General features: G+C 48.6%; 10 protein-coding genes across 10 annotated transcripts; 5 read left to right on the forward strand and 5 right to left on the reverse strand.

Moving 5' to 3' along the window:
• Window positions 1-132: 132 nt before the first annotated feature.
• Window positions 133-2,518, reverse strand: PHATRDRAFT_47129 (predicted protein). Its single transcript, XM_002181362.1, has 2 exons — window positions 2,276-2,518; window positions 133-2,190 (listed from the first exon to the last, which is right to left on the reverse strand). The coding sequence occupies exons 1-2, from the start codon at window positions 2,492-2,494 to the stop codon at window positions 238-240; spliced, it is 2,172 nt and encodes a 723-aa protein (XP_002181398.1). The 5' UTR covers window positions 2,495-2,518; the 3' UTR covers window positions 133-237.
• A 595-nt stretch (window positions 2,519-3,113) lies between these two features.
• Window positions 3,114-4,507, forward strand: PHATRDRAFT_37260 (predicted protein; the record flags this gene model as incomplete). Its single annotated transcript, XM_002181187.1, has 2 exons — window positions 3,114-4,426; window positions 4,474-4,507. The coding sequence occupies 2 exons, from the start codon at window positions 3,114-3,116 to the stop codon at window positions 4,505-4,507; spliced, it is 1,347 nt and encodes a 448-aa protein (XP_002181223.1).
• Window positions 4,508-5,104: 597 nt separating this feature from the next.
• Window positions 5,105-6,200, forward strand: PHATRDRAFT_21379 (predicted protein; the record flags this gene model as incomplete). The annotated part of the gene is made up of 1 exon (XM_002181188.1): window positions 5,105-6,200. Exon 1 carries the CDS (start codon window positions 5,220-5,222, stop codon window positions 6,198-6,200), a length of 981 nt encoding a protein of 326 aa, XP_002181224.1. The 5' UTR covers window positions 5,105-5,219.
• An 845-nt stretch (window positions 6,201-7,045) lies between these two features.
• On the forward strand, window positions 7,046-11,018 carry PHATRDRAFT_13581 (predicted protein; the record flags this gene model as incomplete). Its single annotated transcript, XM_002181189.1, has 6 exons — window positions 7,046-7,204; window positions 7,379-7,625; window positions 7,719-8,867; window positions 8,937-8,969; window positions 9,040-9,738; window positions 9,808-11,018. Coding segments are annotated over 6 exons (3,498 nt in total), but the record flags the coding sequence as incomplete, so codon positions are not given.
• A 48-nt stretch (window positions 11,019-11,066) lies between these two features.
• MSH5 (muts-like protein 5) lies at window positions 11,067-12,351 on the reverse strand (the record flags this gene model as incomplete). Its single annotated transcript, XM_002181363.1, has 3 exons — window positions 11,067-11,539; window positions 11,608-11,820; window positions 11,907-12,351. 3 exons carry the CDS (start codon window positions 12,349-12,351, stop codon window positions 11,067-11,069), a joined length of 1,131 nt encoding a protein of 376 aa, XP_002181399.1.
• Window positions 12,352-14,372: 2,021 nt separating this feature from the next.
• PHATRDRAFT_47133 (predicted protein) lies at window positions 14,373-15,501 on the reverse strand (the record flags this gene model as incomplete). The annotated part of the gene is made up of 1 exon (XM_002181364.1): window positions 14,373-15,501. The coding sequence occupies exon 1, from the start codon at window positions 15,348-15,350 to the stop codon at window positions 14,373-14,375; it is 978 nt and encodes a 325-aa protein (XP_002181400.1). The 5' UTR covers window positions 15,351-15,501.
• PHATRDRAFT_47134 (predicted protein) lies at window positions 15,481-17,969 on the forward strand (the record flags this gene model as incomplete). The annotated part of the gene is made up of 4 exons (XM_002181190.1): window positions 15,481-15,719; window positions 15,894-16,007; window positions 16,082-17,612; window positions 17,694-17,969. The coding sequence occupies 4 exons, from the start codon at window positions 15,481-15,483 to the stop codon at window positions 17,925-17,927; spliced, it is 2,118 nt and encodes a 705-aa protein (XP_002181226.1). The 3' UTR covers window positions 17,928-17,969.
• A 25-nt stretch (window positions 17,970-17,994) lies between these two features.
• On the reverse strand, window positions 17,995-18,589 carry PHATRDRAFT_37266 (predicted protein; the record flags this gene model as incomplete). The annotated part of the gene is made up of 2 exons (XM_002181365.1): window positions 17,995-18,301; window positions 18,378-18,589. 2 exons carry the CDS (start codon window positions 18,587-18,589, stop codon window positions 17,995-17,997), a joined length of 519 nt encoding a protein of 172 aa, XP_002181401.1.
• Window positions 18,590-19,848: 1,259 nt separating this feature from the next.
• PHATRDRAFT_37267 (predicted protein) lies at window positions 19,849-21,138 on the reverse strand (the record flags this gene model as incomplete). Its single annotated transcript, XM_002181366.1, has 1 exon — window positions 19,849-21,138. The coding sequence occupies one exon, from the start codon at window positions 21,136-21,138 to the stop codon at window positions 19,849-19,851; it is 1,290 nt and encodes a 429-aa protein (XP_002181402.1).
• Window positions 21,139-21,534: 396 nt separating this feature from the next.
• PHATRDRAFT_37268 (predicted protein) lies at window positions 21,535-27,424 on the forward strand (the record flags this gene model as incomplete). The annotated part of the gene is made up of 5 exons (XM_002181191.1): window positions 21,535-21,588; window positions 21,621-21,693; window positions 21,756-21,811; window positions 21,960-27,356; window positions 27,407-27,424. 5 exons carry the CDS (start codon window positions 21,535-21,537, stop codon window positions 27,422-27,424), a joined length of 5,598 nt encoding a protein of 1,865 aa, XP_002181227.1.
• Between the last annotated feature and the right edge of the window lie 407 nt (window positions 27,425-27,831).

The following is a 27,831-nucleotide window of genomic DNA, read 5'->3' on the forward strand; positions in this document are numbered from 1 at the left end:
GGTACGGATCCCTGACGACGGCTTTTGACGAGAAGGTCGACAAAACTCGTTTGTTTGAATTGCTACTTGACCATCAACTTGTAGTGTAGCGGGACGGCGTTTGAAATATAATTCACATTGGCTAAATTGTGTCAAGAAGCACGACGCAAGCGCTATTAGTTTACCGTAAATGTCAGACTACGGTAGGCGTATCCAAATAAATGCTTCAGAAATCTTGCAGTCCTCAACCATCACGCTTCAAAACAGAGTAGTCAACCATTTGTTCGATGCCGCTGCCCGCAAGGCAAACTCTTCGTCATTGGGCATCGTGCTCTTGATATGGCCGAGCGGCAAATATACGCTGACGAACTGGCCAACCATTGGAAATTCTTGAAGAGGTTCTGCATCCACAATACTAAAAACATCATTCCTGCCTTTGAGGCGGTCCTCCATGGCCTGCTTACTTTCCTCTGTCAATGGGAGCTTCATAAGGCTGCATTGCTTGATAAGAACTTTGTTCTGTGGGTCAATAGACAGCTCAATTTGGTCTCTTGCTGTTGTGACGTGAAAAATTATGTAGATCGGAGCCAACTCGTCCCAGGTAGTATCCTTCCCACAATGGACAAATGATTTCATTCCCAACGGCGGACGTTGGAGACCCCAAAGCGATGTTCTACCTACACCAAGTCCCCTCTTTGGATTTTGACCGGTAGCATTTTGCAAGTATTCGATTAGTAGGATACAATAGCCAAGGACTGTCGACTCGGAAATGTGATCAAGGATAGCTTGAGTGCTTTTGCCAAAAAACTCACTAACAGAAAGCTTCCTCAGGTAATCCGTCGTGTATTTAGCGTCATACGAAGGATTAGAGCTTGGAACGACAACGGGGTACTTAGTATACCGAGATAGACTTGCACGCGGGGGGAACTCGCCGAAGCACTCGCCTTCTTGCGGTCGAGCTTGGCAAGTCATCGCCGGAGGCATCTCCAGCTTGTCAGGGCTTCCAATCGTATAGACAACCATTCCCGTCCTCTCGAACAGAGTTCGTCCCAGTTTGAGTACCTGGAGACGAGGACCATTTATTGCCAAAGAAATTGGTTGATTCTCATTCAACCAGACCACCAGGCGATCCAGATCTTCTTCATTCGTCGGGTTGACGCGAGAAAAGTCCACCGTCACTTTCCGCCAAAACTCTTTGATACCCAAGACAGGCAAATGATCGCTAATTTTTATAAAAGCATCCACGTTCTCGTGACGATCAAGCCCCGACGGAATCGCACTCCCTTCGTGATTGGCATAAATGCCGTCAAAAAGCTTGTTCTTTACGGCAAACGGTCCATCCGAAATCTCTTTGACCGAATCGAATATACCCATTATATCTTCGTCCTTAGTGGACAGCGGCACAACACAATGTCGCAACGCTGTGCACCGTCCTGAACTCTCAATTGTTGCACTCGTTTTTATTGCTAACCGAACATTCTCGTCCATAGTGGTCGTCAACAAGGTGTTTGGCCCACCAGTACTAGCAATCGTATTAAAATATGATTGCTTGATGGAAGCTGCCAACTCCCTCGAACATGTTGCGTACAAATTACCAGTGCGATTTTGGCAAGAAGTCGTGATCTCTTCAATTTGATTCAGTGAACTGGACACGAACGTTAGCATGCCTGGGTCAATACCTTCATTTAGAATCAGTTGTAGCAATAGCTGCGTCCAGCGATACGAATGTTGGGATGTGTCGCTGCGTCCGAGGACAATGCAGGGAATGCCAACCTCAAGCGATCGCAGAGTTTTTCGCGAAAGATCCAAGAAGTTAGTAAAATTAGACACGCAGCTAACGTAAATGGGTTTTCGACTGATTTCCACGACTCCTTCAGCTTCGTCGCGCAAGAGAAAATCATTTAAGCGTCGTTCGATAGTGTTAGCCATGATGGATTCTTCAATTTCTGTAATGCCGTCCTGTTTTTGAAAGTCTAAACTCTGGTTGCCAATCAAGAATCCAGCGTACTCAGACATGAGGTTTTCTTCCACGTTCCGAATTTCGGTGCGCAAGTCCTTGTAAGGCGACTCGTACGAGACGATATGCGCTTTAATCTTGTTGACCTGATCCGGTGTGGCTAGTGCTTGCTTACCGTTTACCTTTCCGAGCGCATTTAGCGTGTCAGCTAATTCAGACCCGCCTAGATTTTCGCCGTTGACCAACGTAGCAATCTTTTGAGCAAATGATTGAAAGGTGCAGCATTGTCAGTTCATCGTCTTGCTTTCTCTGTTAGTGCTGACGCTGAGGTATACGTACCGGGTCGGTGTACCAGAGTTCCGCGTCAAAGCTATCGAGATAGGATATCGTACTATCTCGCAGTCGCTGTGTGTCTACAACAGGTAGCCCATGAAAGCAGGCACTATATTCCTTTGTCCCAAAGTGAAAAGAACGGAGTCCTGTGGCGGTTCCGCCTCCTCTTTTCATTTTTGCTGCAATTTGGGCCGTGCAATGTGCCATTGATTTCAGAGGAGACATGGTGATTTGGTTGCAAGATTTTTTCTCATAGCCAGTGTATGTAGGCTTCTTTTACGATCGCCTTCGTAATTCCGTATGATTCGCCTCTCCTTTGATGGTATTTGTTCGCTTTCTCAGTGCCTTGCCATACGCTCACACTCACTATCAGTCGAACATACGATTTTGTCCGGCAAAAAGTTTGCTGATTCCGACGCTTTCGTTTAGATTATATAATATATTCATGTAGAACGACTTTTAGAAGATGTTTGTTCAATATGTACAGATGTCGTGATGTCGTCGCCCTACCTGTACCGTTCATTCACAGACAGTTTGCCTCCCGATTCGTTTTTTTCTTCTTGGAGAGATGTTTCGCAGGTCAGCCGCTTGCCAAGCGCCCCACAGAATTACTCCTTTAGCCATGGCGAGTCTACGTTCATCAGCCGCTTCGCTCGGCGGGAAGATTCATTTAATGTCACAAGCAAGAAACGCCTTTGCTCGGCGAAGAACAGACGTTCAGCCATTGAGAATAGCCGCATTCCAACTGGCTTTCACACAATCATTCCCAGCGAGAACCATTTCTACCGGTGAACACCATCTTGACAAAACGCCCGGCTATGGACACGTCCGAAGAAGTCATCACATGCACGATAGGAGCCCTAGCTTCAAAGTAGCTCAGATCTTGTACACTGGTACAATAGAGATTGTCAATCTACACACAAGCGAGCTACTACAGAGGATGTATGCTCGCGATTTGTTCTCTCTCAACATTACTTCCCGACAAGAACGCCAGCGTTCTCGACGAGTACGTCGAACACCTCCAGCAATCGTGCCGCGTAAAGGTCAGGTCATCGTCAGTTTTGGTAATGTCAGGGCGATTGCCGGCTTAGATTCGGTTCAGCTTTTGGATGCGCACAAACCTGTCGTGCGTGATTTCGCCGAGCACCTGGCCAAAGTGTACGCTAAGGGAGCCGTGGAAGCTGGATTATCGAATGAATTAATTTTCTTAGAGGAAGTACTTCGCGATACGGTGGAGACATATTCTCGACGGTTACGCCTATACGAGCCCATCGTAGACTCTTTCTTGGACAAGGTCGCGAGCGAAGTGTATTCGGATACCGGTGTCCACCAGCTGGTACCTCTCAAAGACAGCCTCCAGTCTTTCGAGATTCAAGTCAAGCAGTGCGTTGAATGCCTTGCCGAGCTTTTGAACGACGATGACGAAATGCTTTCCCTCCTTTTAACTGAACAGGCAAGTGCGGCTACCACAGGAAAGGAAGTAGAATTTGCTCGCCACGAAGATGTCGACCTCCTGTTGGGTGTGTACGCCCGACAGCTTGGCAACATCCTCATGGAGATACAGTACATGTTGGGTAGACTCCAATCGAAGCAAGAATTTGTAGCTTTGGCATTAGCGGGATACCGCAATCGAATGGTGCGCATGAATGTACACCTCGGTATTGCAACGCTGTCGCTTGGGTTGGGTACAACAGTGGCAGGGTTCTTTGGTATGAACCTGGTATCAGGCTTTGAAGAATCGCAGACAGCCTTCGCAAATGTTGTTCTGGGTTCAGGCTTGGCCGGTCTCTTGATTGCTAGTGGGTCCATGAACTATTTAAGTGGGCGAACTATGCAGAAACGTGCCTCTGAACGTCTCGACGAAATTGAAACTCTGACAGGCGCTCTTAGCGACATGTGTGCCATTGATTACACTGTCAAGAGCACAGTGGAGCAAGGACAAATACTGGACAAGGATACCTTTCGCCGGATTCTAAAAAAATCGCGCCAAGACGGACACATTTCCAATGCCGAGGTCGATTTGTTGTTTGATGTTTTTGACCGTGTCAAAGATGGATACATTCATTTAGAAGAGTTCTATCCTCCAGCTTTAGATCAGTCTTTGGATCACGGGCTTGGAGAAACATCGGCCCCCTCTAAAGAACCACAAATATCGAAGTAAGGTCATTTGAACTAGATAAATGTTCTATGCTTAACATTGGCAGTGTCTTGTCCGAGACAGATACCTGCACTCCGTAAAAGCACAAAATCAGAACCTAGGCGCAAAGGCCAGTGAATTTTCAACAGTATCAAGCAGTACGGCTAGTGTACGCAATGATGTTCGTTTTGAACTGACCATGTTCAGTTTGTACTGGGATATACTCAAGGCGACGAGGGGACAGCCCTTACAAAACGCAAAATTATACATCACTTTTGATAAGGTTGCTATCATCTCTTCCATTCGTACATCGCAAACTCATCTGGTCAAACACTGAAATTATTACCGTCCATAAGAATCTTTGAAAAAACCTAGTGAAAAGGTGTGGATCTAATCTGGGTATTTCGACACTGACAGAGTTAGCAAATATATAGGAAGTAACTGTAAGGTCCTGTCTAGTTTTGGCTCACAGGTTTCCTGACAGACCGTTTCCTGACAGACGGTCGGTCCAGTTTCATGATTATAGGTTTGTCCCTTTGGACGTCCTGATATTAACAGCGAATGAAATGCACACTTTTCTCCTTTATATTGTCGGTGAATGACAGTGAAAAACGAGTTTTACCAACTACCTAACTGTAAATCTATCTCGTGTTAGGCATCCCGCAGCTTGACAATAAGTGCTACTTTACCAGATGAAGCCTTGCAACAAGAGCGAACGGGAAGCAATCAGATTTTCTCAAATTCCGCTCGAGTACCTTTCCGCTACAGCGGATCGGGAGGAGCAACAACACAGATCGGGGGCCTCGAGACCCGATGGCCGAACGACTTGAAGAGTCGATTCTACCAAATGTTCTGGGATCGGCCTGTGCCGGTATCATAGCTCGCATTTCGACGCATCCACTCGATACAACCAAAGCTCGCTTGCAGGCCCAAAGCGCCCCGAGGTTCCGAGGTCCTGTTGACGCTCTGGCACAGACTGCCAGAGCCGAAGGTATCACCGGCTTGTATCGAGGCTTTGGGGCAGTAATCATCGGTGGCACACCAGGGACTGTTCTTTACTTATGCAGTTACGATTTCGTTAAAAAAGGGCTTTCGCAAGCTTGGGAATCACGTATGAATCAACCTATGGAAGGCACGGGTGCAGATTTTGCCGTACATTTTACGGCAGGAATGCTGGCAGAAACAATCGCATGCATCATCTATGTTCCAGTGGATGTTGTGAAAGAAAGAATGCAAGTCCAACAGGGCTTACAAAGCTCACCATCGGCTTATAAAAGTAGCTGGGACGCTTTTCAGAAGATTGCAAGGTCCGAAGGCATTACTGGAATCTACAAGGGCTATACGGCTACGTTGGGCTCGTTTGGTCCCTTTTCAGCGCTGTACTTTGTCTTTTACGAAAAATTGAAACGCTCGAGTTGTCAATATGTATCCAGAGAACCGTATACTATATCTGGCTCTTCGGGAAGAAATACGGAACTTCCTTTTCCTTGGGTGGTAGGTTGTAGCGCTGGTGCTGGAGCACTAGCGTCGTGGCTTACATCGCCTCTGGATATGGCAAAATTGCGGCTACAAGTGCAACGTGGACATATTGCGCAAAATGCTTCTTCTTTGGCTCCAGTAACGTCATATCGAGGCGTGTGGGACTGCTTAAAGCAGGCACATAAGCGCGACGGATTTCGTGGCCTTTTTCGCGGTGCTGGTGCTCGAGTTCTCCATTTCGCCCCTGCGACAACGATCACGATGACTAGCTACGAAATGTGTCGCTCTCTGTTTGCGGGTATAGGAGGTGCATAGCGCCACTTGTGCGCGGTCCGGTGATTGCAACGCAGGTATCCGTCCCGAATTGATTTTGTCCGTCACAAAAATTGCATAAAATCATCATCAGCAATGTATTGTTAGCTTTTTCTCTGCGAGAATGACTACATTACAGTGCTCGCGATGCCATCAACTAGACGTGGAAGTATTCCTTTTCGCAATCGAAAGTATGATGACCAGATATGGTTTCTCCGAAGCTTGTCTAGAGGTGAAGGCTAGCTTTTCGGCTGCTATTGGGAATTGGTAAATTTTTTATATTACACAGAAGGTAACCGGTTCGACGCCCTCTAACAGTAAGCTCGACGGCTGGTTATAGGATGTGTCGCAGAGCACTTATATATTAATAGACAAGATACGATTTACCGTAGAATAATTCGATCCGATCCATTTTTTTCGCATTCGTCCGTGGCCAGACGAATCAAACAAGAAAGCGCCCAAGGTTTAGGTTTTTCGTAGCTTATACCTTACGGTCACATTATAATTGACTGTGATGAATGGTTGTCATTTCTTCAGGCTTTTTTCTTTCCCTCTTCCATGAAAAGGAGTAGGTAAACGGCTTTTGCACAGAAAGCAGCGCTGCGCCCATGTCCATGCAATCGCGTTTTACATTTCGCCGGTCTAAGACTTGGGTGGTGCGATCCAATGCAGCATTCTTACGAGCTTCCCAATCATCCAATCACAGGATCGGCAGGATTCAAATAAATCATACGGCACCATGTATACATCATAGTCAATGGACTCAGTCATGCCAACAGAGATGCTTTGCGTCGACTGCAGCAGACTATGACGGTACCAAAACTGTGCGAGAAGCAAAAGACTTAGCTTTGGAAGACCAATACAGTCGCAAGACACCATTGGAGCACGTCCTGTTGCGACCGAGCATGTACGTCGGCTCGAACGAAAAGGCACAGCCAATAGCTTGCTGGGTACCCGATCCGATTCCAACCCCACCGACCGAAGAACTTTTAATGAAAACGACAAGCGTTGTACAATATGCAACAGTTCCTGATTATCCCATTAAAATGGTCCGGCTTGAGTACGGATTGGTACCGGCTTTAAACAAGGTGCGACACGGTTTGTTTGGTAGGGAAAATCAAGATGTTTACAGTTGCACAAAAAAATCCTCTAATCCGGTCTCATCATTACCTTTTACCTAGGTTTTTGACGAAATTTTGGTGAATGCTGCCGACAATCTTCAACGTCACCCAGACTCCTGCACCCGTATCGATGTGATTATTGACCCTGGTTCTGACAATCGAGATCCCTTTATACGTGTTCGAAATGATGGCAAAGGTATCCCTGTGCAGGTGCACCAAAAGGAAGGCATGTACGTACCAGAAATGCTTTTTGGGCACTTGCTTACGGGTTCCAACTTTGATGACAATGAAAAGCGTTTGACGGGTGGTACGTCGTCGTTTTGAATTTGCTTAGTAATTTTCACTTGCCAATGTCTGTGCTGCTTTCGTTTTCTCACCCGCTGCTTGATTTCAACCCAAGGACGACATGGGTTCGGTGCAAAGTTGACCAACATCTTCTCCAAATCGTTCACGGTCGAAACTTTGGACTCGCGAAAACGGCTGAAATATAGACAGACTTGGTCGTCCAATATGACCAATGCCTCCTCGCCGGAAATTGTTGAGGTGCCGGCCGATGCTACTGACTATACATGCGTTTCCTTCGTTCCAGATGTAGCTCGCTTGACCAATGATGCATCAGCACTTTCAATATCTAAGGAAGACTATGCCTTGATGTGTCGTCGAGTTTTGGATGTGGCGGGCTGCTCGGCAGGAAGGTTGAGGGTGACACTGAACGGAGTTGACGTTACGATGGGATCCTTTCCCGACTATGCTCGGCTGTATCGCAAGCAAGATTCACTGCCTGTTTGTTTTGATGCCATCAATTCACGATGGACTGTGGGTGTGGGCCTCTCGGAGACTGGCTCCTTCGAAATGGTGTCGTTTGTCAACGGTATGGCGACAAGTCGAGGCGGGACGCACGTGAATTCTATACTACAACAAGTCATAAAGAAAATTCAAGAGAAGATCGAGAAGACTGATCCTGAACTGGTTCAAATGGCTTCCCAAGGCGTGATCCGAAGGCACCTATTTGTGTCAGTAGCCGCGCTCATTGAAAACCCGACTTTCGACTCCCAAATGAAAGAGTGCCTAACGTCCAGTCCAGCTGATTTCGGGAGCTCCTTCAGCCTGAGCGAAAGTTTTATCAAGTCTGTTTTACAGAGCGAAGAGGAAGGAGGTCCAGGTATTGTAGAAGAGATTCGTAGGGCAGCTCAGAGTAGACAGCAAGCAACGCTGTTGAAAGTGATCGGCGGGAAGACGAGCAAGCGCCAGCTCTTGTCGATTCCAAAACTCGAGGATGCCCACCATGCTGGGACAAAAAGCGGATCGGAATGTACCTTGATTCTTACCGAAGGTGACTCTGCGAAAGCATTAGCGGTTGCCGGGCTTGAAGTCATTGGTCGAGCCCGGTATGGAGTTTTTCCTCTGCGTGGCAAACTGCTCAACGTACGTGAAGCAGCAGTATCCCAAATGGCAAAAAATGCTGAAGTAACGGCGCTATGTGCAATAATCGGACTGGATTTCGACAAGACGTACGAGACAATTGAAGAACGAAGAAAATTGAGATACGGTAAGAAGCACGGTGTTTTTATTCGTGTTCGGATGCTAAGGGTGATGCTCACACTTCATATTCCTCCAGGGAAGGTTATGCTGATGACAGATCAGGATACAGGTAAGATATATCTAAAGCAATCCGTGTGTAGCACTTGAAGAGGAGAAACACTAACACTTTGAGTTTTCAGACGGCTCTCATATCAAAGGATTGGTCATGAACTTTTTCCGATATTTTTGGCCGAATTTGTTGAAACCGCCCGTGGACTTGCAAGTGAACGATGAGGACGAAACCCCACCGTTTCTCTCGTCATTTGTTACTCCTCTTCTCAAAGCGAGTAAGAAGTCTTCCAAAACGGGTACTCTCTCGTTTTACTCGATGGCGGAATACAAAAAATGGCGAGGATCGATTGAAGCAGAGGATTTCAAAAAGTGGACCGTCAAATACTACAAAGGTTTGGGAACAAGCACACCAGCTGAGGCCAGAGAGTACTTTTCTGCCTTCAATGATCACTTCCGTCCGTTTTTGTGGAATTCAGACATCGATGGAGAACTCCTTGACATGGTTTTTGATGGCGAGCGTGCGGCAGATCGGCGAGCTTGGATTCTAGATGTCTATGACGAGACTTCCAATTTGTTGAACGATCCGTCTGCGGGAAATAATGTAAGCTATGAAGACTTCATCAACAAAGAAATGATTCATTTTTCAAATGCGGACAACATTCGCAGCATACCTAGTGCCATTGATGGGCTAAAACCATCGCAGCGGAAGGTGCTGTACGCATGCTTTAAGAGAAAACTGAAGTCAGAGATAAAAGTCGCGCAGCTCACAGGATATTGCGCGGAGCATACAGCATACCATCACGGAGAGGCGTCCTTGCAGTCTACAAGTAAGTAATTATGAGCGTTCGAATTGGGTTCAATCATAATGAGTTCTGAACATATTCTTGTCGTCTCAGTAATTGGGATGGCTCAGGACTTTGTGGGCTCAAACAACATTAATCTTCTTGTGCCCTCCGGTCAATTCGGGACACGGATTATGGGAGGTGCTGATGCAGCGTCGCCCCGTTACATTTATACGTATTTAGCACCAATCGCACGCTCTCTATTCCCGGAAGCCGATGATACTTTGCTATCCTATCTAGAAGACGATGGGCAGCAGATTGAGCCGGAATTTTACTGCCCAATTATTCCGCTTTTGGTGGTCAATGGTTGTCAAGGGATTGGTACTGGATGGAGCACATTTATTCCCCCGCACAGCGCCAACGACGTGCTGGAATACATTCTTGCTAAGCTCGATGGGGCTGAGAGATTGCCGAAGATCCATCCGTTTGCGAGAGGCTTTCAAGGAAGAATAGAGCCTGACCCAAATGGGAATGGATATGTATCTTTCGGCCGCTCGTCTTGTATATCCGACAGGACCATTCTTATCGATGAGCTACCTCTGCGATGCTGGACAAACAAATACAAAGGAATATTATTGAAGATGCGCGACCGAGGAGAAGTCACGAGTTTCGTTGAGAATCACAACACGTCGAAGGTCTCGTTTCTAGTTACTCTCAAGTCTGCCCAATTGGCACGAATGACACAGGCTGGCCTAGAAAAGAGTTTCAAGTTGAAAACGAATTTGCAGACGACAAACATGCATGCTTTTAATAAAGACGGTCAAATCTGCAAATTCGATACTGCGGAAAGCATTGTAGAAGCATTCTTCCCCGTCCGCATGCAGTTGTATCAGGATCGAATCGCCCTTTTGCAGTCTTTGTTGAACTACGAGGCTTCTATACTTCGCAACAAAGCTGGCTTCATTAAAGCTGTAACTAGCGGAGACATCGATCTTACGAGCGGTCGCAGATCAAAGCAGGAAACTTCGAAAAAGTTAAAGGAACATGGTTTCCTGGACTCAGTCGAGTTGAATGCAATTAAAAATGAAAACGTCCTCTGGAAGAGACGTCAATTTGCCTCTGAAAAGGGGGAGGGCGGTTCCAACTTAGAACCAATGAACTTTGATTATCTCTTGAACATGCCGCTGTCTAGCTTAACTAGCGAAAAGATACGAGAGCTTGGTGAACATGCCGCGACGAAAGACAAAGAGTTGGAGGAAATGAAATCTACTACTCCGGTGGACCTGTGGCGGCGCGATTTACAAAAGCTTGCTCTCCTATTGTAAATAAACCATAGAACAGCCAACCGCTTTTCAGTGAAAGAGAATAAGACGCTACATCCTTTCAGTTATAGAAAAGAATGCATCAATTTGATCGTCGCTAGCATCCCTCCAACTCGTGCTGACGAAGGATCTGATGGCATGCTTCGAGTCGAGAGTCATGTGTATATCATTGCGCAAAAGTTCAGCAAGCGGATGGACCTTTTGACGTTTCTTGATTGCCTTAATTATCTCGTAGGCGCGATCGACGATGGCTTTTTTTACGCCAGCCATTTTCGCGCAAACGAGTCCAGCGGACGAATTTGCGATCCCGTGCTCCATTCGGAATAGTGGGACAGCACTATCATTGGCCGTCTCAGGGACATGCACAGTCATATGCATCGCGGAAATTCCATTCTCAGAGTCCACAAGCAATCCTATTGAAAAGATCTCTAGGAAATGAGTCGTGCAGATTACTTTCGAGCGATTAGATACCAACTTTTGCAGAGCCGCCGTGAGTAGGGAGATTCCTGATGCCGGGCTTGTACCTTGTGCGGATAATAAGCATGTCAGCTTCCACTGAATTTCTTTTATGTGCTTCGAAATCGAACCTTACCTTTCCCAAATTCGTCAATCAAAACCAGCGAATGCTGACTCGCTCGACGGAGAATAGCTCCCATACGGCTGAGATCAAGTTGGAAGCTGCTTTGAGGGACAGCACATGTTTCAGTAGAGCTGAATTGTGTGAAAATTTGATCTGTCAGCGAAATACGTGCTTCATCGCAGGGGAGAAAACAGCCAATGTGTGCCATATAGACGAGTACTCCGACTTACAAGGTACAAGGAATAGAATAGTCAGACAACGCCGAGAATTTTTTTTGGCAATCGCAATTAAACCCTCACTCAAGAACTGACCTTGGCGAGCAAAGCAACTCTTGCCACTAAAGTTTGGGCCTGTGATTACGGTTACACGACTTGTCGTGTTCATAGTGGTATCGTTGGGTACAAATGCTGTGTCGAGAACAATTTCTTGCAAAGGATGGCGGCCCCGGCTTATCTCAACGCACTGTTCAGACGCCGAGACAACGCGCGGGCGCACGAAATCTAAGTCTGCAGCAGCACCAGCGAAGGAGAGTATGCAATCCAGCTCGGCCAGGGCGATGAAGGTCTCACGGAGCTCCGATTCGTGGTCCAGGATTTCGTCCTCCAATTCTGCAACAATCAATGTTTCCGCATCTTTGATGAAAGCATCGAGGTCACCAATATTTTGATCAAGTTGACGCATCTCCGCACTCTTGAAGTATGAGAGCGATTCCGAAAATACGTATTCGAAGTCATCAGGCAAGGCGCCGTTCTCCATCCACTGGGGACTTGGTGGTAGTGCGACAAGGAAGCCAACCTAAATGTGTCACCCTTGGTGAGATTCAAGGTTTTGTTAGTTCTGTATAGAAGAGGAGTAGACTTACTTGAGGCATAAACATCACTTTCAGTACATCTCGCAAGAGAGGATATTGGTCACCCAGCGCCGTCGCTACGTCTTTCATTATTTCTATGTAAGCCAACAGGAAATGTGAGCAGAACTGCTAAAATATCAGTTGGCATTTTCCTTTGTGTTGAAAAACTGGGTTGCATACATACCGTCCAATCCATCGTACTGTCTCTTGTATATATCCAATCGCTCGTGAAAGCCAACTCGAATAACCACAGATTGACATTCGCTAGTCAATTCTTCGTCCACTATGGATGTAATTCGCTCATGTATTTCGTGAATTATATCAATGTGGCAATTGCGTAAAATACTGGCCACGAAATTCAGATAACGAAGAACAGCTGTCTCGACTCTAGCCTCCTCTATTGAAGGTGGCTCATTTATACATGGAGCAGTTTCATCATCTGTCGTATGCCCTACGGATATGCGCTGTAGGTTCCACAAAATGTCTTGTTGCAAATTACCACAGATTGCGATGCCTGCTGCCAATGAACGTGTCAGGACTAGGAAGTCGTTCGGCTTGGCACAGCACTTTTGAATTCGGACCAATATTTTGTCGACGGCCCCTACCTTTCCAAGCAAGTTAAGTATGGAACCAACCGCCACCTGTAAGTCTTCTTGCATAAATAGTTCCACGCCATCTTGACGCAAACGAATGGCGTCCACATCTAGCAATGGCTTCAGCATCCAGTCCCGGAGTCTTTGACGACCCGTTCTGGATTTTGTCCTGTCCAGCAAGGAAAACAAACTGAAGCCCTCCTTGGAGTTGCTTGCTCCTTTTGCAGCAGCAAGTGGGTGGTGTTCAGTGTTGAAAATATGCAAGGTTGACAGAGTAGTCGGTGATATGGTCATGTACAGGGAGGCCTTGGCGGGAACTAAGTCGTTGACGGTAATAAAACCACCCTGTTCCAACCGAAAGACCGTTGTATGCAAAAAAGACAAGAGAGATCCAAGCGCTTGCACTTGGACATTAGAATCGAAGTCGATAATAGATGCCAAGGCATGGTAAGCCGAGACACCCAAGGAGCGATTTTGAGGCTGATCAACAGTAAGAGGAAAATGACGATTTGCCTGCTGGCCTGCTACACCGCGTCCCAAATCTTTATATAATTGCCGCATCAAGGAACGGACTCTCAGTTTCTGTGTAATTATTGTTTTAGAGTTGCGAATGTCAAAGGAGGCTGTCTTCATCATCCTATACGGAATGGAACGACGTCTTGTCGGGGACGGCTGAGCCAAACCGCTGTCGTCTATGCTTTGAGAAAGACCATGCGCCGCCTCGTTCGTGTCCAGAGGGTCTTTCGCGTTCTTGGTACCCTGTGCTAATTGTATAGGAGGCGTCGTCAACAGCTCCAACAAGTTATCATTGGCAACAATCTTGTTGGAAATGAGTATTAGAGTCGGCCGTATGACGGACAAGACACGCTCCACAATATCTTGGGTTTCGTAACCGTCGACCACAGCATATTCAACGATAATGCAATTGAGATCTTCGTTGTAGGCGGCAAATGCAATCCTTGGACCATCTTCGACAACGGACATGCAAACCATCCCCGGATCCAGTGGTGGTGCATCTTGGTGCCCCTGTAGAGTTGCGCCCGTGACGTCGGTTTGGCCCGAAATCTGGTCATTCATACTCCAACTTCTGAAGTTCTTATGGTATCACAGTATTTTTTCCAACAGAGTGTCCACGGATGACCAGAGCAGTCGCTGCTGAAAAGGCAACAAATAAAAAAATGCGACGGACCAATGATGCGGAAACGTTTGTATTCGAGCGGTGGGAAAATCCATTCAGGACCCGGAAAGCGGCTCAAACCCTAAACCCTGCTAACATGGAATGCAGAAATCTAAATGTAAACCCAAAACTCATGCATAATTTCCAGTTGTGAAGTTCACTCTGGCAAACCAAGAGTCGACTTCAAAATGGGATTACAAATGTGTGAAGAGACAAGTAGTAGCCGCATGGATGCCACCGGTGTTTCCAGGTGCGTCTCTAAACAAGCTTTATGAGTTGTCCGCAAGCCAATATTGGAGACTTCCAACCGGACTTGGGTACGCGGTTCGGGTTCTTGGTCTTTGGTGTCCATAGTGCCCAACCACGGCGAACCGGAAAACCGACGACGCGCAACTAGTCGAACACCTAAGCGAGTATTCAATTGCCAAGGAGATTTGATCCACAGATTATTGAGAGACTCCATGCACCCTGTAGGGTCGATGGATAGGTCCGGAATCCATGTCCCCCCATTGAGCAAGTCGGAAACAGATGGCAACGTGTTCCATAATTGCGGGGATCCCAATGGATACATTGGCTCGTCAAAGTAGACACTGACAGGTACAGTCAGCTTTCCATGCCATCGAAACCGGTTCGAAAACGGCAATTGTAGGCAAGTGTCGACGTTTCCATTCGAGTGCAGCCTTCCCGACAGACTAAGTAGCTGCTGACGTTTCTGAAAATCTAGACACAGCCACTGCAGTTTAATTTGCACTGCTTGAAGAGGATGGTATATGTGCAGGTCGTCTTTCTTCAAATCCTTCCCGAACGAAAGGTCATAACAGCTCGGGCGCAGAGACGGTTGCAATGACAAGTCGTTCATTTTTCTCCGTGGTTGCCATCGGAGTAGCGTCATCCAATGGTTCACACCGTACCATCGCTTTCCAAAATCGTAACGTACGCCCATAATCCAGGTCGGCATTCCAAGGGAATGCTTATCACTCGTCGTCCAGAAAGGCGTAACGGAGTCGTCCCCGTTTGGCGGGCCCAAAACATGACAGTACGCGTTTCCAGATAGATTGACACGCAAAACATCGCCAAAGTCCTTCGGGTTAGAGCTTTGCTTGTTAGATTTCAACATCGACGTGGGCGTATTCATGGCGTCGGCCGCTTCGGCAGATTTTTCCTCGTTGGATCTTATAAACCTGGATAGAATAGTGCTTTTAAGGTTCAAATGAACGACAGCGTCCGTGATTTCGCAAAAGAAAGCCCAAACATAAATCAAGGAGATGACCGTATGGGGTCTTTGGCGACTCATCTTTGAAGATCGAAAAGGGAATCGATGCTGCTCCGGATCTGATCGAAATTTCAGCAGGAACCTGACTTATGTTGACGACGGTTTGAAGCGATCGGAGGTGGCCATCAAGGTCGAAGTCATGAGCATAATCCACAAACATGGCATGTCCATTTTCAGATGTCATGTGCGATCGGTGGATAAACACATCGAAGACGGACCAAGACGGACACAGTACTGATCGGAATCCACATCGATAATAGGATTTTGTAAAGATTTGCAAGACAAAAGACCCGGATTCTCCCTCCCACTGGTCTGGACTTTTACCGGGAGTGGACACTCACAATCACGATTGTCAGTCGACCGTCGATAACGTCCAAACCGTCCGTGAATGACACCTTGTCGCAGTCAGGGTTGTGACGTGTTGACCGATGAATTCCATTCCGCCTTGAAGCTGAAAAATTGGATGTGGACCGAGCGAGGCCCTACCATGATGATCGGACCAAACCTTCGTCAATTGCAGTGAGTCTCTCCTTGCTGGTAATAATCAGTTCGCTTGTTACGCAGCAGAGAGCTTCATACTTCGTCAATTGCAGTGAGTCTCTCCTTGCTGGTAATAATCAGTTCGCTTGTTACGCAGCAGAGAGCTTCATACGTCTCATGAATTTCATGCGTCTCTTCGCTGCCACCTTGGCAATGATGGTGTGCACCGCCTTTTCTCCTGGTCAGTTACATCGTCGTCCTCGGGCCCTTACCCAACTCTCACGTTCTACTCGTCTGTCGGCGTCTACTTCGTCGCTGGTGGTAATTTCGCCTCCGGGGGGGATTGGCGAAGTATCGGCGGTTAAAGCCGCCGAGATGGGATCTGCAGTTCGCTGGTTCGTCGTATCCTCTGGGAGTTCTAGAGAAGTCATCTTATCGCAAGAAGTACTGGCTTCCATAGCCGCGGCTGGGGGAAGTGTGGAACTAGCCGGCGCCGATGTTCCCTCCCTTTTGCTACCTCCAGAAGACCCTAATTCAGCTGTAACGGCTGTATCGGCTTGGTGTGGTGCGGCCGAAGCGATTGTATGCACATTTGATGGTTGCGAGACGAGCCCTGCCGAAAAAAAAAAGCTCAAACTGGACGATGAGGATCCTGAATTCGCGTGGAAAAACGCAATCAAAATCGCCGCACAACAGGCTTCTTCTAAAATTTCTGGCACGAAGCTCGCCATTTTGTCGGCGAACGGAGATATGGACGATGACTTACAATCCGTATCGTCCGGAATTGGAGGTTTCGTGGGTAGTTTGCTCAAAGGCAAAAGGATGGAGATTCCGTCCTCACTCACGCAAGCTATGAGTGGCATGTCTGCTGGTTTCACTTCAGCCGCAGCCAAGATTGCGACCTTACGTCACGGTGAGCTGTTTGGCACTCCTGAATCTTCACCTAACTTTTCGGCTTTGGTTGGTGGCCCCCGACGTGATCCGGAGCTTTGTGAAGAGTTCCAGTTTCGGGATATCCGTGTGGACCCCACACTATCACTAATGGGTAACTTTATGATGGGAAAGACAACGCGATCGTCTCGCCACGTCATTGGCCAAGCCGCTGCTTTGTTGGTGCTTGGTAAGGTTACAGTAGTGCCTGGACTCGATATTTGCGTTTCTTCCCAGCGAGGAACCGATGTCGTTACGATGGAGCAATGGGAAAAGGAATTCTCCCGGGTTGCCGAAGACTTGATGACGGCGGATTCTACTGGTGGTGGAGCTCAGTTGTTTTCGGTCGACTTTGCCTCCGTCCCAGATGTCGAACGCCTGGCCGATTGGTTGGCCACAAAGTGGGCTCCGGCCGTGTTGCGTACCTACGACATTGCTGCGATTCGAGTTGGCGCTCGACCCGTCTACACCACCCGGACTTCCCCTGGAACCTTGCAAATTGACTGGCAACAGCTAGTCGATTTTGAGTCCGTCACGGTGGGTAAAATGGAAATTGTCGTTACCGACAAAGGCTTAAAGGCACTGCGACTGGCTGGAGACGCATCAAAGGGATTTGGTTCGGTCTCTCGCATACCGCTGAATGGCGAAGACGTTTTGGTACGTCGTCTAGCGGAAGCAAGTTCGCAAGCGATTGAAAAAGGTCTTGCGAAAAAGGTAAGTGGTAAAGGTTGGGGCACGATACTACAAATACATAAAGCAGTCTCCCAGATGCCTCACATTATTTCCCTTCCACAGGCCAAGGCTGTCAAAAAGGCAGTTGAAGAATACAAAAAGCCCGAACCCGTGGTAGCGGCGGCACCAGTAACTTCCATTCAATCCTCAGGTACTGTAGAAGCGTCCATCGCTGCAGCTTCCTCTGGTCCACGTCAAGCAGGAGCCCGGAGGTCGACAGAAAGAGCTCGGGGCAAAAGACGAAAAACAAGTACGGAATCCAGCAACGGCGGCTCTCCGACGCCGACTGAAGAGTAGAACGGGTAAATACGGAAGAAAGGCCAAAGTTTCTATTCCTTTTATTTACAATTTGCTTGTAATCAAGTTATGGTTCCAGGATCAAGTCATCGACGTATCCGCTCGCCAGTAGTCTTTGCAGTCTCTCCTCCCAAATGCTTCCGTACGGCGTCATCGTCAGGTGACGTAGTTTGTCTTCGGTATCCACATCTTCCACAGTGTATTCGCTTGGAATTGTAATGTGCACTTCCAATCGCTGTGGAGGAATTTTATCTCTTCCTAATCGTATTGGCCACTCAATTAACGAGATGCCATTGGATAAAGCTTGATCCAAGTTGAGCGGCATTAAGTCCTCGGGATTTTCAGACAAACGGTAGAGATCCATGTGGTGAATCCTGTTGAGAGAAAACGTGAGTTGCAAAGCGCTGCGTGCCACTCCCTAATCCATAGCAAGTCAAAAGCTATACTTACTCGTATCCTCGGCGCAGTGCGTAGGTATTCGATAGTAAGTAGGTTGGGGAGGTCACACGAAGGACTGGATCGCCAATCGCCGCGCGAACAAAACCACGGGCAAAGGCTGTTTTTCCGGCACCCAAGTCGCCATCCAAAAATACAATGCTCCCTCGGGGCCACGAGCCTTCATCGATCAATAAAGTAGACAAAACACCACCGATATCTTCCATGTCTTCGGCAGTCGGAATCTCCAACCGAACTTGCCGGGTCGTATCGCCAACTTCGGTGCATTTTAAGGTAGAGTTTATCAGCCAACGTCGGTTTGCGCCGCCAAAATGAGAGAGGCGTATGCGATCAGAACACTGGAAGAATCTGCCCGATCTTTTTATGGTTAATGGGAAGGAACGCGATAGGGAACTAACACCCATATAGCCAGCTGCTGCACAGAATGCCATGACTCTCTTTGCAATCAAGAGGACGAGAACAAAAGGGAGCAGTCGACGACTCCCCAACATCCAAGGTTTAAATCGCTTTCTTTCCAGAACAAGAATGATTGGTTTGCTTATACTTTATATGGAAACGAAAAAGCAGCTTTCGCTCGAATGCACAATTTGAGCTGGTGCTATGGTATTGATGACATTGACTGACAGAAGAGTGACTGAGACTGATGTGTGCTATTGGATTTGAAAATCAGTTACTGTTTGCTCACTGCAGGTTTCTGATTCTCGTCGTTTTCGTAACTGGTAGTAATGAAAGATTGCGAACGAAAAGGAGACGACAATTATTGTACAGGGTTAGAGTTATTTCCCGTCTGTCTCTCGTTCGTTTGCATTTGGAATCGTTGTCTGCCGATCGTACGATTTCCGTGCCATCGACTCATGAAATCCCCCAGAGGCAATCTTCTACCTATACGGGGTTCGTTATCCCTAACAGTAAGTCCATCAGAGTATCACAATCGGTCACAGTCAATCGGGCAGTTCTTTTGTTTTGCCTCCGAATGTAGCTATAATTGAATCTGCAATCCTTTGGTTCCTTTTAGCATGATTCTAGCCCATTATCATAGTACTTTAGCATGCCGGCATGGTCAAAGGACTGCTGCTTTGGTTAGACCATGCCTTTGTCTAATCCTAGAGGTCCAAATAATAATCAAGTAGTAGCAACCGGAACGAAACACTCTGCTTGGTGGTTAACTGCAAATATACCAGAATTCAAACATGATTAGGGCAACCAAAGCTTGCTGGGTCTAAGGAGTCTCTGTATCGGATAAAGACACGGGTGGTGGAAAATTTGGTTTGTGCTCCCACGCATGTGCATGCTGGGTGTGGCCCATATTGACTTCATAATACAATTCACTGTCACAGTACAAAAAGCTTCATTTCGACAAATTTGAATGTGGATGTTGGTTTCAGACCAAGGTCATTGCTTTCCTTCCCAGACTGTCGACCCACATACTTCTGTTGACGCTTCCCATTCTGATTCGCCGCTTTCATTAAAGTTCGGTATCAGCTGACGACAACTCCGCCCTTTCCAGTTGCATGGTTCCGTACAAAAACGTCAGATTGATACGTCGGTTTCGGTAGCCTTTGCGAAAGCGAAAGGTGTCAGTTTGATGAAATAGTGCCGAATCGAACAGAACCATGCGATTGGACCGGTACGGGATTGTGACGTTGGCAAAGTCGGTGGGAGCGAGGAGTTGTTCCACCACGGCTTGTGTGTTGGTATTGTAGGCGGTAAAGTCCATCGTGGCGTCGGGCTTGGCCGTAAATACCACGAGACCCCCGGATGTGGGGTCCAGATTGGCCTCATCCGGTGTAACCCAGAGATTGACATTGACCGCTGCTTGGTCCGCGTGTAGATTAATCCCGGTATAGTTGGAATCGTACTTGTAGGCCCACAGATAGCGGAGTGGATGGGATTCAAAAATGCGGGGCAACGCGCGGGCCAGTTCCCGTGCGAGTTGGAGGAGGAGGCGGTCGTGTAAGCCGTCATCAATGTAAGCACCAACGTAGCCACCAAATTGCAGCGGCAGCTTGGTTTGATACCAAATGGTGGAATCCCACAGGATACGGCGAATGGCTTGGAGGGCCGATTCGGTCAAGACGTCGTCGACGACCAGTATACCAGGGTGGGGACGGTTGTCGGAGGATTTCGTCGGGATACCGAGCCACTGCTGTTGCAGAGAGTTTAATAGTAAATTGGGATTGAGGAGGGGTTTCGGCCTGCCTTGGGCATCCAGCGGAAGGGATTCATGGACGTTGGCTTGGTGCCAGGCTTTGTTGTAGATGGATCCGACCGTGTCGACATCGTCTGGTGAAAAGGGGTACAAGCCACCGGTGCGGGTCAAGGATTCCAGTGGGGGTATCCGATCGAGTACCTCTCTGTATTTGGGAACGACGGTGTGTTGGAAGAAATACGCCTGTTCGGGATCGGCCAGAGTCTCGGCCAGATACAGTGCTTGTTCGAGATCGTGTTGGAGTTTGTAGGCGGTGGTGTAGGTCGACCCGCCACCCCGCGCGACGAGCGTGGCGGGGAGTTGCTCCCCTCCGCGTCGAGTCGCGTTGGGGTTCCGGAGGGATCGTTGAAAGACGTTGGTCAAGGCCCAGTGGAGACCGTCGAGGTCGTCGTTTGCGAAAAAGTAAGCCACGTCGTCCGGGTCGAGCAACGGAGGGAAGCCGACCTCTCCGGATGAGTCCGTCGGTTCCGCAACGACCCATCGCGGTGGGATGACTGTCCCGCATGCAAGGAACGAAAGCACAAAACGAACAGCGTTCACTTTCATGGGGGGACGAGAAAATAGATAGGCTGTAGTGGTGCCTGTATAGAATAGGGAATAATCGTAGAGCCTTGCGAGAGGGACCCGTTCCTCGTCGCCGCGCTCTGGAAATCTATGCGAAACCTGGCTGTGATCTATCCGACGATGATGGTCTACGCTTTTTCCACTGGATACCGTGCCACCCCGCAGTTTGGGACGGCATCGGTTTCACACGGCACTCACAACTTCAGAAATATAAATGTAAGGGAATGTTAGAACCGTAGGAAACCATATGCTCGGATGTTCAGTTAGTTGAGATTTCAAAGGTTGTCACAGAGTATAGTACTTCTTAAGTATAGGGAGTTTGTATTAAATCATCGAAACCGACCTGCCGCCGCGCCAGCCTGTCTGAGTGCCAATCATATGTCGCGCCGGCGCACGCGGCAGAAAGGTATCGGTAGGATGCCGGGGGTGAGTGTGAGTGTACCCAGCGAACGGTACATCCTCAGTTCGAAGCGCTGTGGGCATTGGGGCAAGGAGTCGGATCTGTGAACAAGCTTGTGCGCCGTACTGTAAATGACAGTGAGTCGTTCAAAGTTGTAGCGTCCCAAGTTGATTACAAACGTTACGTACGGCACCGCAAGGCAACGGCGACCCCGTTGAGACCCATCGTTCCATCATGTTGGGGAAACTCGCTACGGTAAGTGGACGTCGCGGTAGTTACGCTCGGTAGTGGATACGGTAGTCGAGGCTTATCCGTCGTCTCACACACGTCCCTCTTTCTCTTACTTATCCCTTACTTGGATATTCTTCTATGTATCCCACTACATATTTGTTCCCCCGTTCAGCAATTGGCCCAGCAGCGTCTAATGTTTGTGGAAAAACCCGCGACGGACGACGCGTCGCGACGACCCCGAAGCCACCGTGACACGCGGTCTCTGGGCAAACACGCGGCCGTCAAACAGCGCATGAAGGCGCAACAACAAAAGCAAGGACAGACACCATCACCGTCCCAAAAGCGTTTTCGAACGGTGCTTAGCATTGAAACGGCCGACGCGACCGCGTCGCCCTCCTTGGCGGAACCCGAGCCGCACACGGAACCCTTGCGGGTCGCCGTGACCGTGGACGAAGACGACAATCAAGGAGCGGCTTTGCCGACGTCTACCCCCGTTTTGGGTAATAGTGCACCCTCCGACTTGTTCCGGGACGTGGAAGCGGCGCTGCACACCGACTGCGATATTCACGTCTCGCTCGACGACGAACCAGAGGTCGCATCGCAGACTCGGGATGGATCCTACTGGGCCATGTTTGGGGATACTCCGGAACGGTGGACCGGTATTGATATGACCGAAGAAGTCGCCATGAGTCTACTAGACACGTCCCTGATTAGTGTCTCGACAAAAGAGCCGGAGGAGGACGACTACGACGGCAAAGATAGTCACGGTGACGACGCCCCAGCCACGGTCAACAAGACAATTACCGCTGCCACGGACACGACGCCTTTGCATTTTTGGAAAACCTGGCGATCGCAGCCAGTGACTCCCGCATTGGTCCGGATTCAGTCGCCGTCGTTCACTGCTGAAGGGGCTACGCCCGACGACCCCGAACGGCATTTCCGCAACGTAGACAGCGAACAACCTCTGTACGCTGCCGATCGGGTAGCCTTTACCACCTTTCGGCAAAATTCCACACAGATTGCCTTGCAGGAAAGCAAGACCTATCTCGATCGGATCGCACAATTGGAAGAGGCCTTGGCCAACGCCGAGTACGAACGGGATTGTGAAACGCAGCGGCGCATAGAAGCGGAATCTACCGTGTCGGTGCTGCAGTCGCCGTCGTCGTCGGTTCCCAACCACCCGGCACCAACCCCCAAGGCAATGCTCCATCCTCCGGTCCCATCCACTCCGTCATCCCTCCCGGATGTGGAGTCTCTCTGGGAACGCAACAAAACACTCGTCAAGGAAGTACGCTTTGCCGATCAAACGTGTATGGAATTGTCTTCCGAGAAGACGGCCTTGGAACAGAGGATCGAGCACTTGAGCGAGAACATTACACGGTTGGATCAAGAAAACACATTGTTGCGCGAGCAACTCGGACGGGCCGAAGAGACGGTACGGCAGGTCAAGACCGACACCGAAACCGACAATGCCGCCTCTCCCTCAGACAAGGATCGTACACGACGGGCCTTGGAAGAGTTCCCTCGTCCAATCGATCGTAAGGAAGGAATGGGCCCGTCCCTTGGCGAGCACATCGCGAATATGGCTTCCCGAGAACCGTCCACGATGGAGAACCCGTCCGATCGGTGTCACACTGCCCAGTCGGAGAATCCATCGCTACGGGAACGGTTGGAGGTCACCTTGGAAGAGCGAACGGCGGCGCTTCGCCAATGCGAAAGTTTATCAGCCCGTGTCTCGGAATTGGAGGCATTGGAAGGCCGTCACCACAGAGATTTGGAAACGACAGCGGCCCGGTACGATGATCTCTTCCGACAGCTTGAAGAGGCTCACCAGAAGTTGACTGTGGCCAACCAAACGATAGTCGAGGGTGACGAGTGTCGGGAATTGCTGCAACGCCGATTGACGAGTGACGCCCAACGGACTGACGAACTAGAGCAGTCGCGCTTGTTATTGCAAAAAGCCAACGACGACGTGGCTCTTTGGAGGACCAAGTTTGCAGACGGCGAGGGGGAAATTCGCTGTTTAGAGGGTCGCATTCGGGAGCTCACCTCCAGCGGTCACGACAGCTCAAGGGCTGCCGGCCTGCTTCGAAAGGAATTGGGAAAGGTTGCGGAGGAAAAACGCGAGCTGTTGGTCGAGCTGGAGGCGGCCAACGAGAAACTCGCTGTATGTGAGACCAAATTGGAACAGTTCGAAAAGGATGGGCAGGAACTCGAGGCAACGCGAAGTGAGCTTGATGCCCTCCGTAACGAAGAGACGTTACGAAACGAGCAACACACTGAACGGGAACGTCAATTCTCATCAAAACTCGCCGATACCCTCTCGCGGATCGAGACTTTAGAGCTAGACGCTGCATCTGCGATTAAACAAAAAGACGAACAATCGCAAGAGCTCGATGCGGCACTTGGGCAACTCGATTGTTTAAGAAGAGAAATTGACGATCTAAAGGAAGCACGCTTGAGTGATGAAAACTTGTTCCAGCAGAAGCTGAGTCGCGCTAGCTGTGATTTGGAAGTAGCCCACACAGATATTGCCGTTGCCCGAGACGCATGGCGCCAGAAGGAAAGCGAACTGTTATGGGCGGTACAGAAGGTAGTTGCCCAGACCGAGAGCCAGGCCACTATCTTGGAAGAGAGACTTGTCAACCGTCACGGAGAACTCGTAGCTCGAATGGGTCAGGCAGTGGAGGCAGTCTCGTACGTGAGAGAATCAATCATTTTTGGAGACAGTACTACTGCTGTCGATACTGTGAGTGCTGCCCATGGGCTGGCGGAATCGGCACCCGCGACACCACTTCCTAGTGACGGTGCTTTAGATGCAACATTCGATAATCCCGGAGGCGCATCGACAGATCTAGAGTTAATGGAAGAAGCTAGGCCTCATGGTTTCGCCGAGTCGTATGGCGTCCACGAGACCGAATTCGATTTTACCGTGTCACTACCGCTAGACACCGACACGATGTCTAGCATTGCCGGTATTTCTCATTTGTTTTCTTTATCGCCGGTTTCTATCGATCAATCCCCCATGGAGAATACCCACAATACCACAACTTTACTGCGCCCGCGAGGCAAGGAACTCCAGAGCCCGAGGCGACGGATCAACGAATTGATTTGCCGTACCTCGGAACTGGAAGAACAGAAAGAGATTGCACTGCAGGACGTCATCGTCTTACAGCAACGGGTGGAAGAACTCGAATCGGAGCTCCATGCAATGGCCAAGGATCTCTCACTAGCATGCAAAGAGAGAAACGCCGTAGCAAAAATCAGCAATTTTCACAATGGCTGCATAGAAGCAACCCTGAAAGAAAACGACACAAACCTTTGTCAAGTAGAGAAGACCGACTCTGATACCACTGCATCGGCAGTTTCAATCCATGTCAACGAGGTCATAGAAAGCATTTTCTCTCGCAAAGGAGAGACCTTTATCTCCGAGTCTGAAGTCGCCGACAAGGTTTCCCGAAGCGAAAGAGACATCGAGGGACTTGGATTGGACCGAAGCATTTTGGATCAGCGCCTAACGACAACCAATGACAAGAAAGGAGAGATAGCGGTTGCATTGGTGGCTGACAACGAACAGATCGACGATAATACCTCTGAGATTGTGTCGTTGAGATTGCATTGTGGATCTCTTTCGAGTGATACGGACAAAGTGGTGGTGCTTCGGAGATTGGAAGACTTGGAAGCCAAACGTGACAGTATGCGGGATTCATTTTCCAGCATCCAAGATTTACCTAAAAGGAACGAGAGGAAATTTTTTGAATCCAGGTTTGAGTCAATGACGAATGATTGTGCGAAGGCTAAGGAGAGAATCGAAGAGCTTGAAGCACTGCTAGGGGAAAAGACAAAGCAATGCCAAGAGCTCGAGGCTCACATTGCTACAATTCAAGAATCGTATGCGGATGCCAAAGTAGAAAAGCAAATCATTCAAGAGTCGATGGAAATAAGTCTGTCTCAAAAGATAGCCGAGTCGCAGCAGGCAGCCCAGATACGACTATCTGCATCGGAAGAACAGCTTGCCATCGCTCGAGATGAAATCGCTTTGCTTCATTCGCTTCACAAATCGGTCACATCAGAGAAAAAGGAAAGTGCCACTAAGATTGCAAGTCTGCAGGAGGCTTCCAGCAAGCAACTGACCGAATTGAAGAAGGCGAATGAATCTTTAGACATAATTGGCCAAGAACGAGATGACTTGTTGAAGAGCTTGTCGAAGCTTCAGTTCGAAAATGCCGACGCCAACAGCGAAATGGAAAAACACCAGGAAGCCCTCTTCGAGACTCAAGAAAGCCTTACCGAGTGCCAGCTGAAATTATCCGTCCTAGATGCCATCACCACCGAAAGAGACTCCTTGCTCAACAAAATTACTGAGCTTGAGCTGGAATGCACTGGGCTGAAAACTACTATGACTGAAAGTTCGGCTACCGAACGCAAGTCTTTGGAACACACGCTCTCGTCACTAGAAGAAATTCAGGTCGAAAGAAAATCTCTTCTGGAAAATTTGGATTCCGCGAAAATCGAAAATGGACTCGTCAGGAAACAGCTAGATTCTATGAAGGCTGAGCTTGAAGACGACAAGCGAACGAGCGCTAAACTTCGCGAATTGTACGAGCAGCAAGTTGAAGCCAACGCTGAATTGCGAAGGGAAGTCTTCCACTGCAAAGGTCTCGTGGACGATTCTGATTTTGCAATGCAGGATCTCAAAGAGAAATACCTCGAGTGCAATGAGAAGCTTGCGAATTTTTGTTTTTTACACAATTCTAATGAAGAATCCAAGCTGATGTATGATCGTGCTCGTGAATCCGCTGAAGGGCTTGCAATCGAAAGCCAAAGGCATCTCGCAAAAGCCCGGGAAGACCTGGAAACAGCACTTTCCGAAAATGGCAAAATGCAAGCAGAGTATGAAAAATCCCAAGAGGTCCTCTCCGATGTCCGACGAGAGCTAGCAGAGCGAAAGGAAGCTATCAAGGATTTAGAAGTGTCGCGAGAAGCAGCTATTATGGGGCTTGCTGAATACAAAGAACAACTCAATTCGCTGGAAATTTCTCTCGATAAACGGACGCAGACTGTGAATCAGCTCCAAGCCGACGTTAAGGAACGTGACGACGCTCTTTCGAAGTTGGACCAACATAATGCTGAAATCAACGTGTGGGAGAAACGCATACAGGAGTCAAACGATGCTCTTTCCAGACTGCAGGATCAGCTTGACGAAAGCACGGCATCCCTGCGTACTATGACTAACGAATTCAAAATGGCATCGACGCGAAGCGATCATTTAGAACTAAAGTGTTCCCGTCTTCGAGACTACATTCGGAAGGTGACTGGCAAGTGTGACCAGTGGGAAGACTTTTACGATCGACAGGCTGAGGTTGTGGAGGGCCTGAAGCGTGCCAATGAGCGGACTCGTCAAAAGACTGCTGAGCTCGCTCGTCGGTACCAGGAACGAGACCAAATTCATGACAAAGAGCGTGCCGTTTGGACAGCGCAGAAGTGCAATCTGGACTTTATACATTCGCAGCTAGAAGAAGAGTTGCATGGGATCGCCAACGAGCTAGCGCATGTCGAAAGCCGGCCAGTTTCGAGTTAATGCTTAACTGTGAAGTCAAATGATTACCTAATCTCCAGCCCAGTTCCGCTGTTTAAAAATTGTTGCCCTCCTTCGAAATGAATGACTGTTGAGTAGGTAGATTAACCTAATTTTGACTCTATGCGAGAGAAGGTTACATTAGAAGAATTGCTTTCTTCGTTCCTGTTTTGATCCTTTATAATTCTTGGTACCACGACGCTTGCTTCTCCGACAGCTTACATTCAATCAGACCGCTCTGAGACTTCTGCCGTCAGCATGGAGGGTGATAACGTAGGGTCGATGCGAAAAGAATTTCGCGCTGACTGTGAATTGATCTTTGACTCGCAACTCCAGAAAGCCGGGAGGGAGGAGGGTGTGTATTTGTTCCACGTACACTGTATTGCGATTCAATAATTTACAGAATTTCGCTCAGCATGCACCTCCAAAACGCGTTCGGTGGTTCTTTTAGTTTCAATGGCCTTTC

Source organism: Phaeodactylum tricornutum, chromosome 12 (assembly GCF_000150955.2).
Source record: "Phaeodactylum tricornutum CCAP 1055/1 chromosome 12, whole genome shotgun sequence".
Taxonomy (NCBI): Eukaryota; Bacillariophyta; class Bacillariophyceae; order Surirellales; family Neidiaceae; genus Phaeodactylum; species Phaeodactylum tricornutum.

Excerpts from the sequence above, each read along its gene's own strand:
- PHATRDRAFT_47129 (XM_002181362.1), bottom strand. The coding sequence starts at position 2,494 with ATGTCTCCTCTGAAATCAATGGCACATTGCACGGCCCAAATTGCAGCA. Across the intron at positions 2,191-2,275 it reads AACTCTGGTACACCGACCCG|ATTGCTACGTTGGTCAACGG; the intron begins GTACGTATACCT and ends TTTGCTCAAAAG.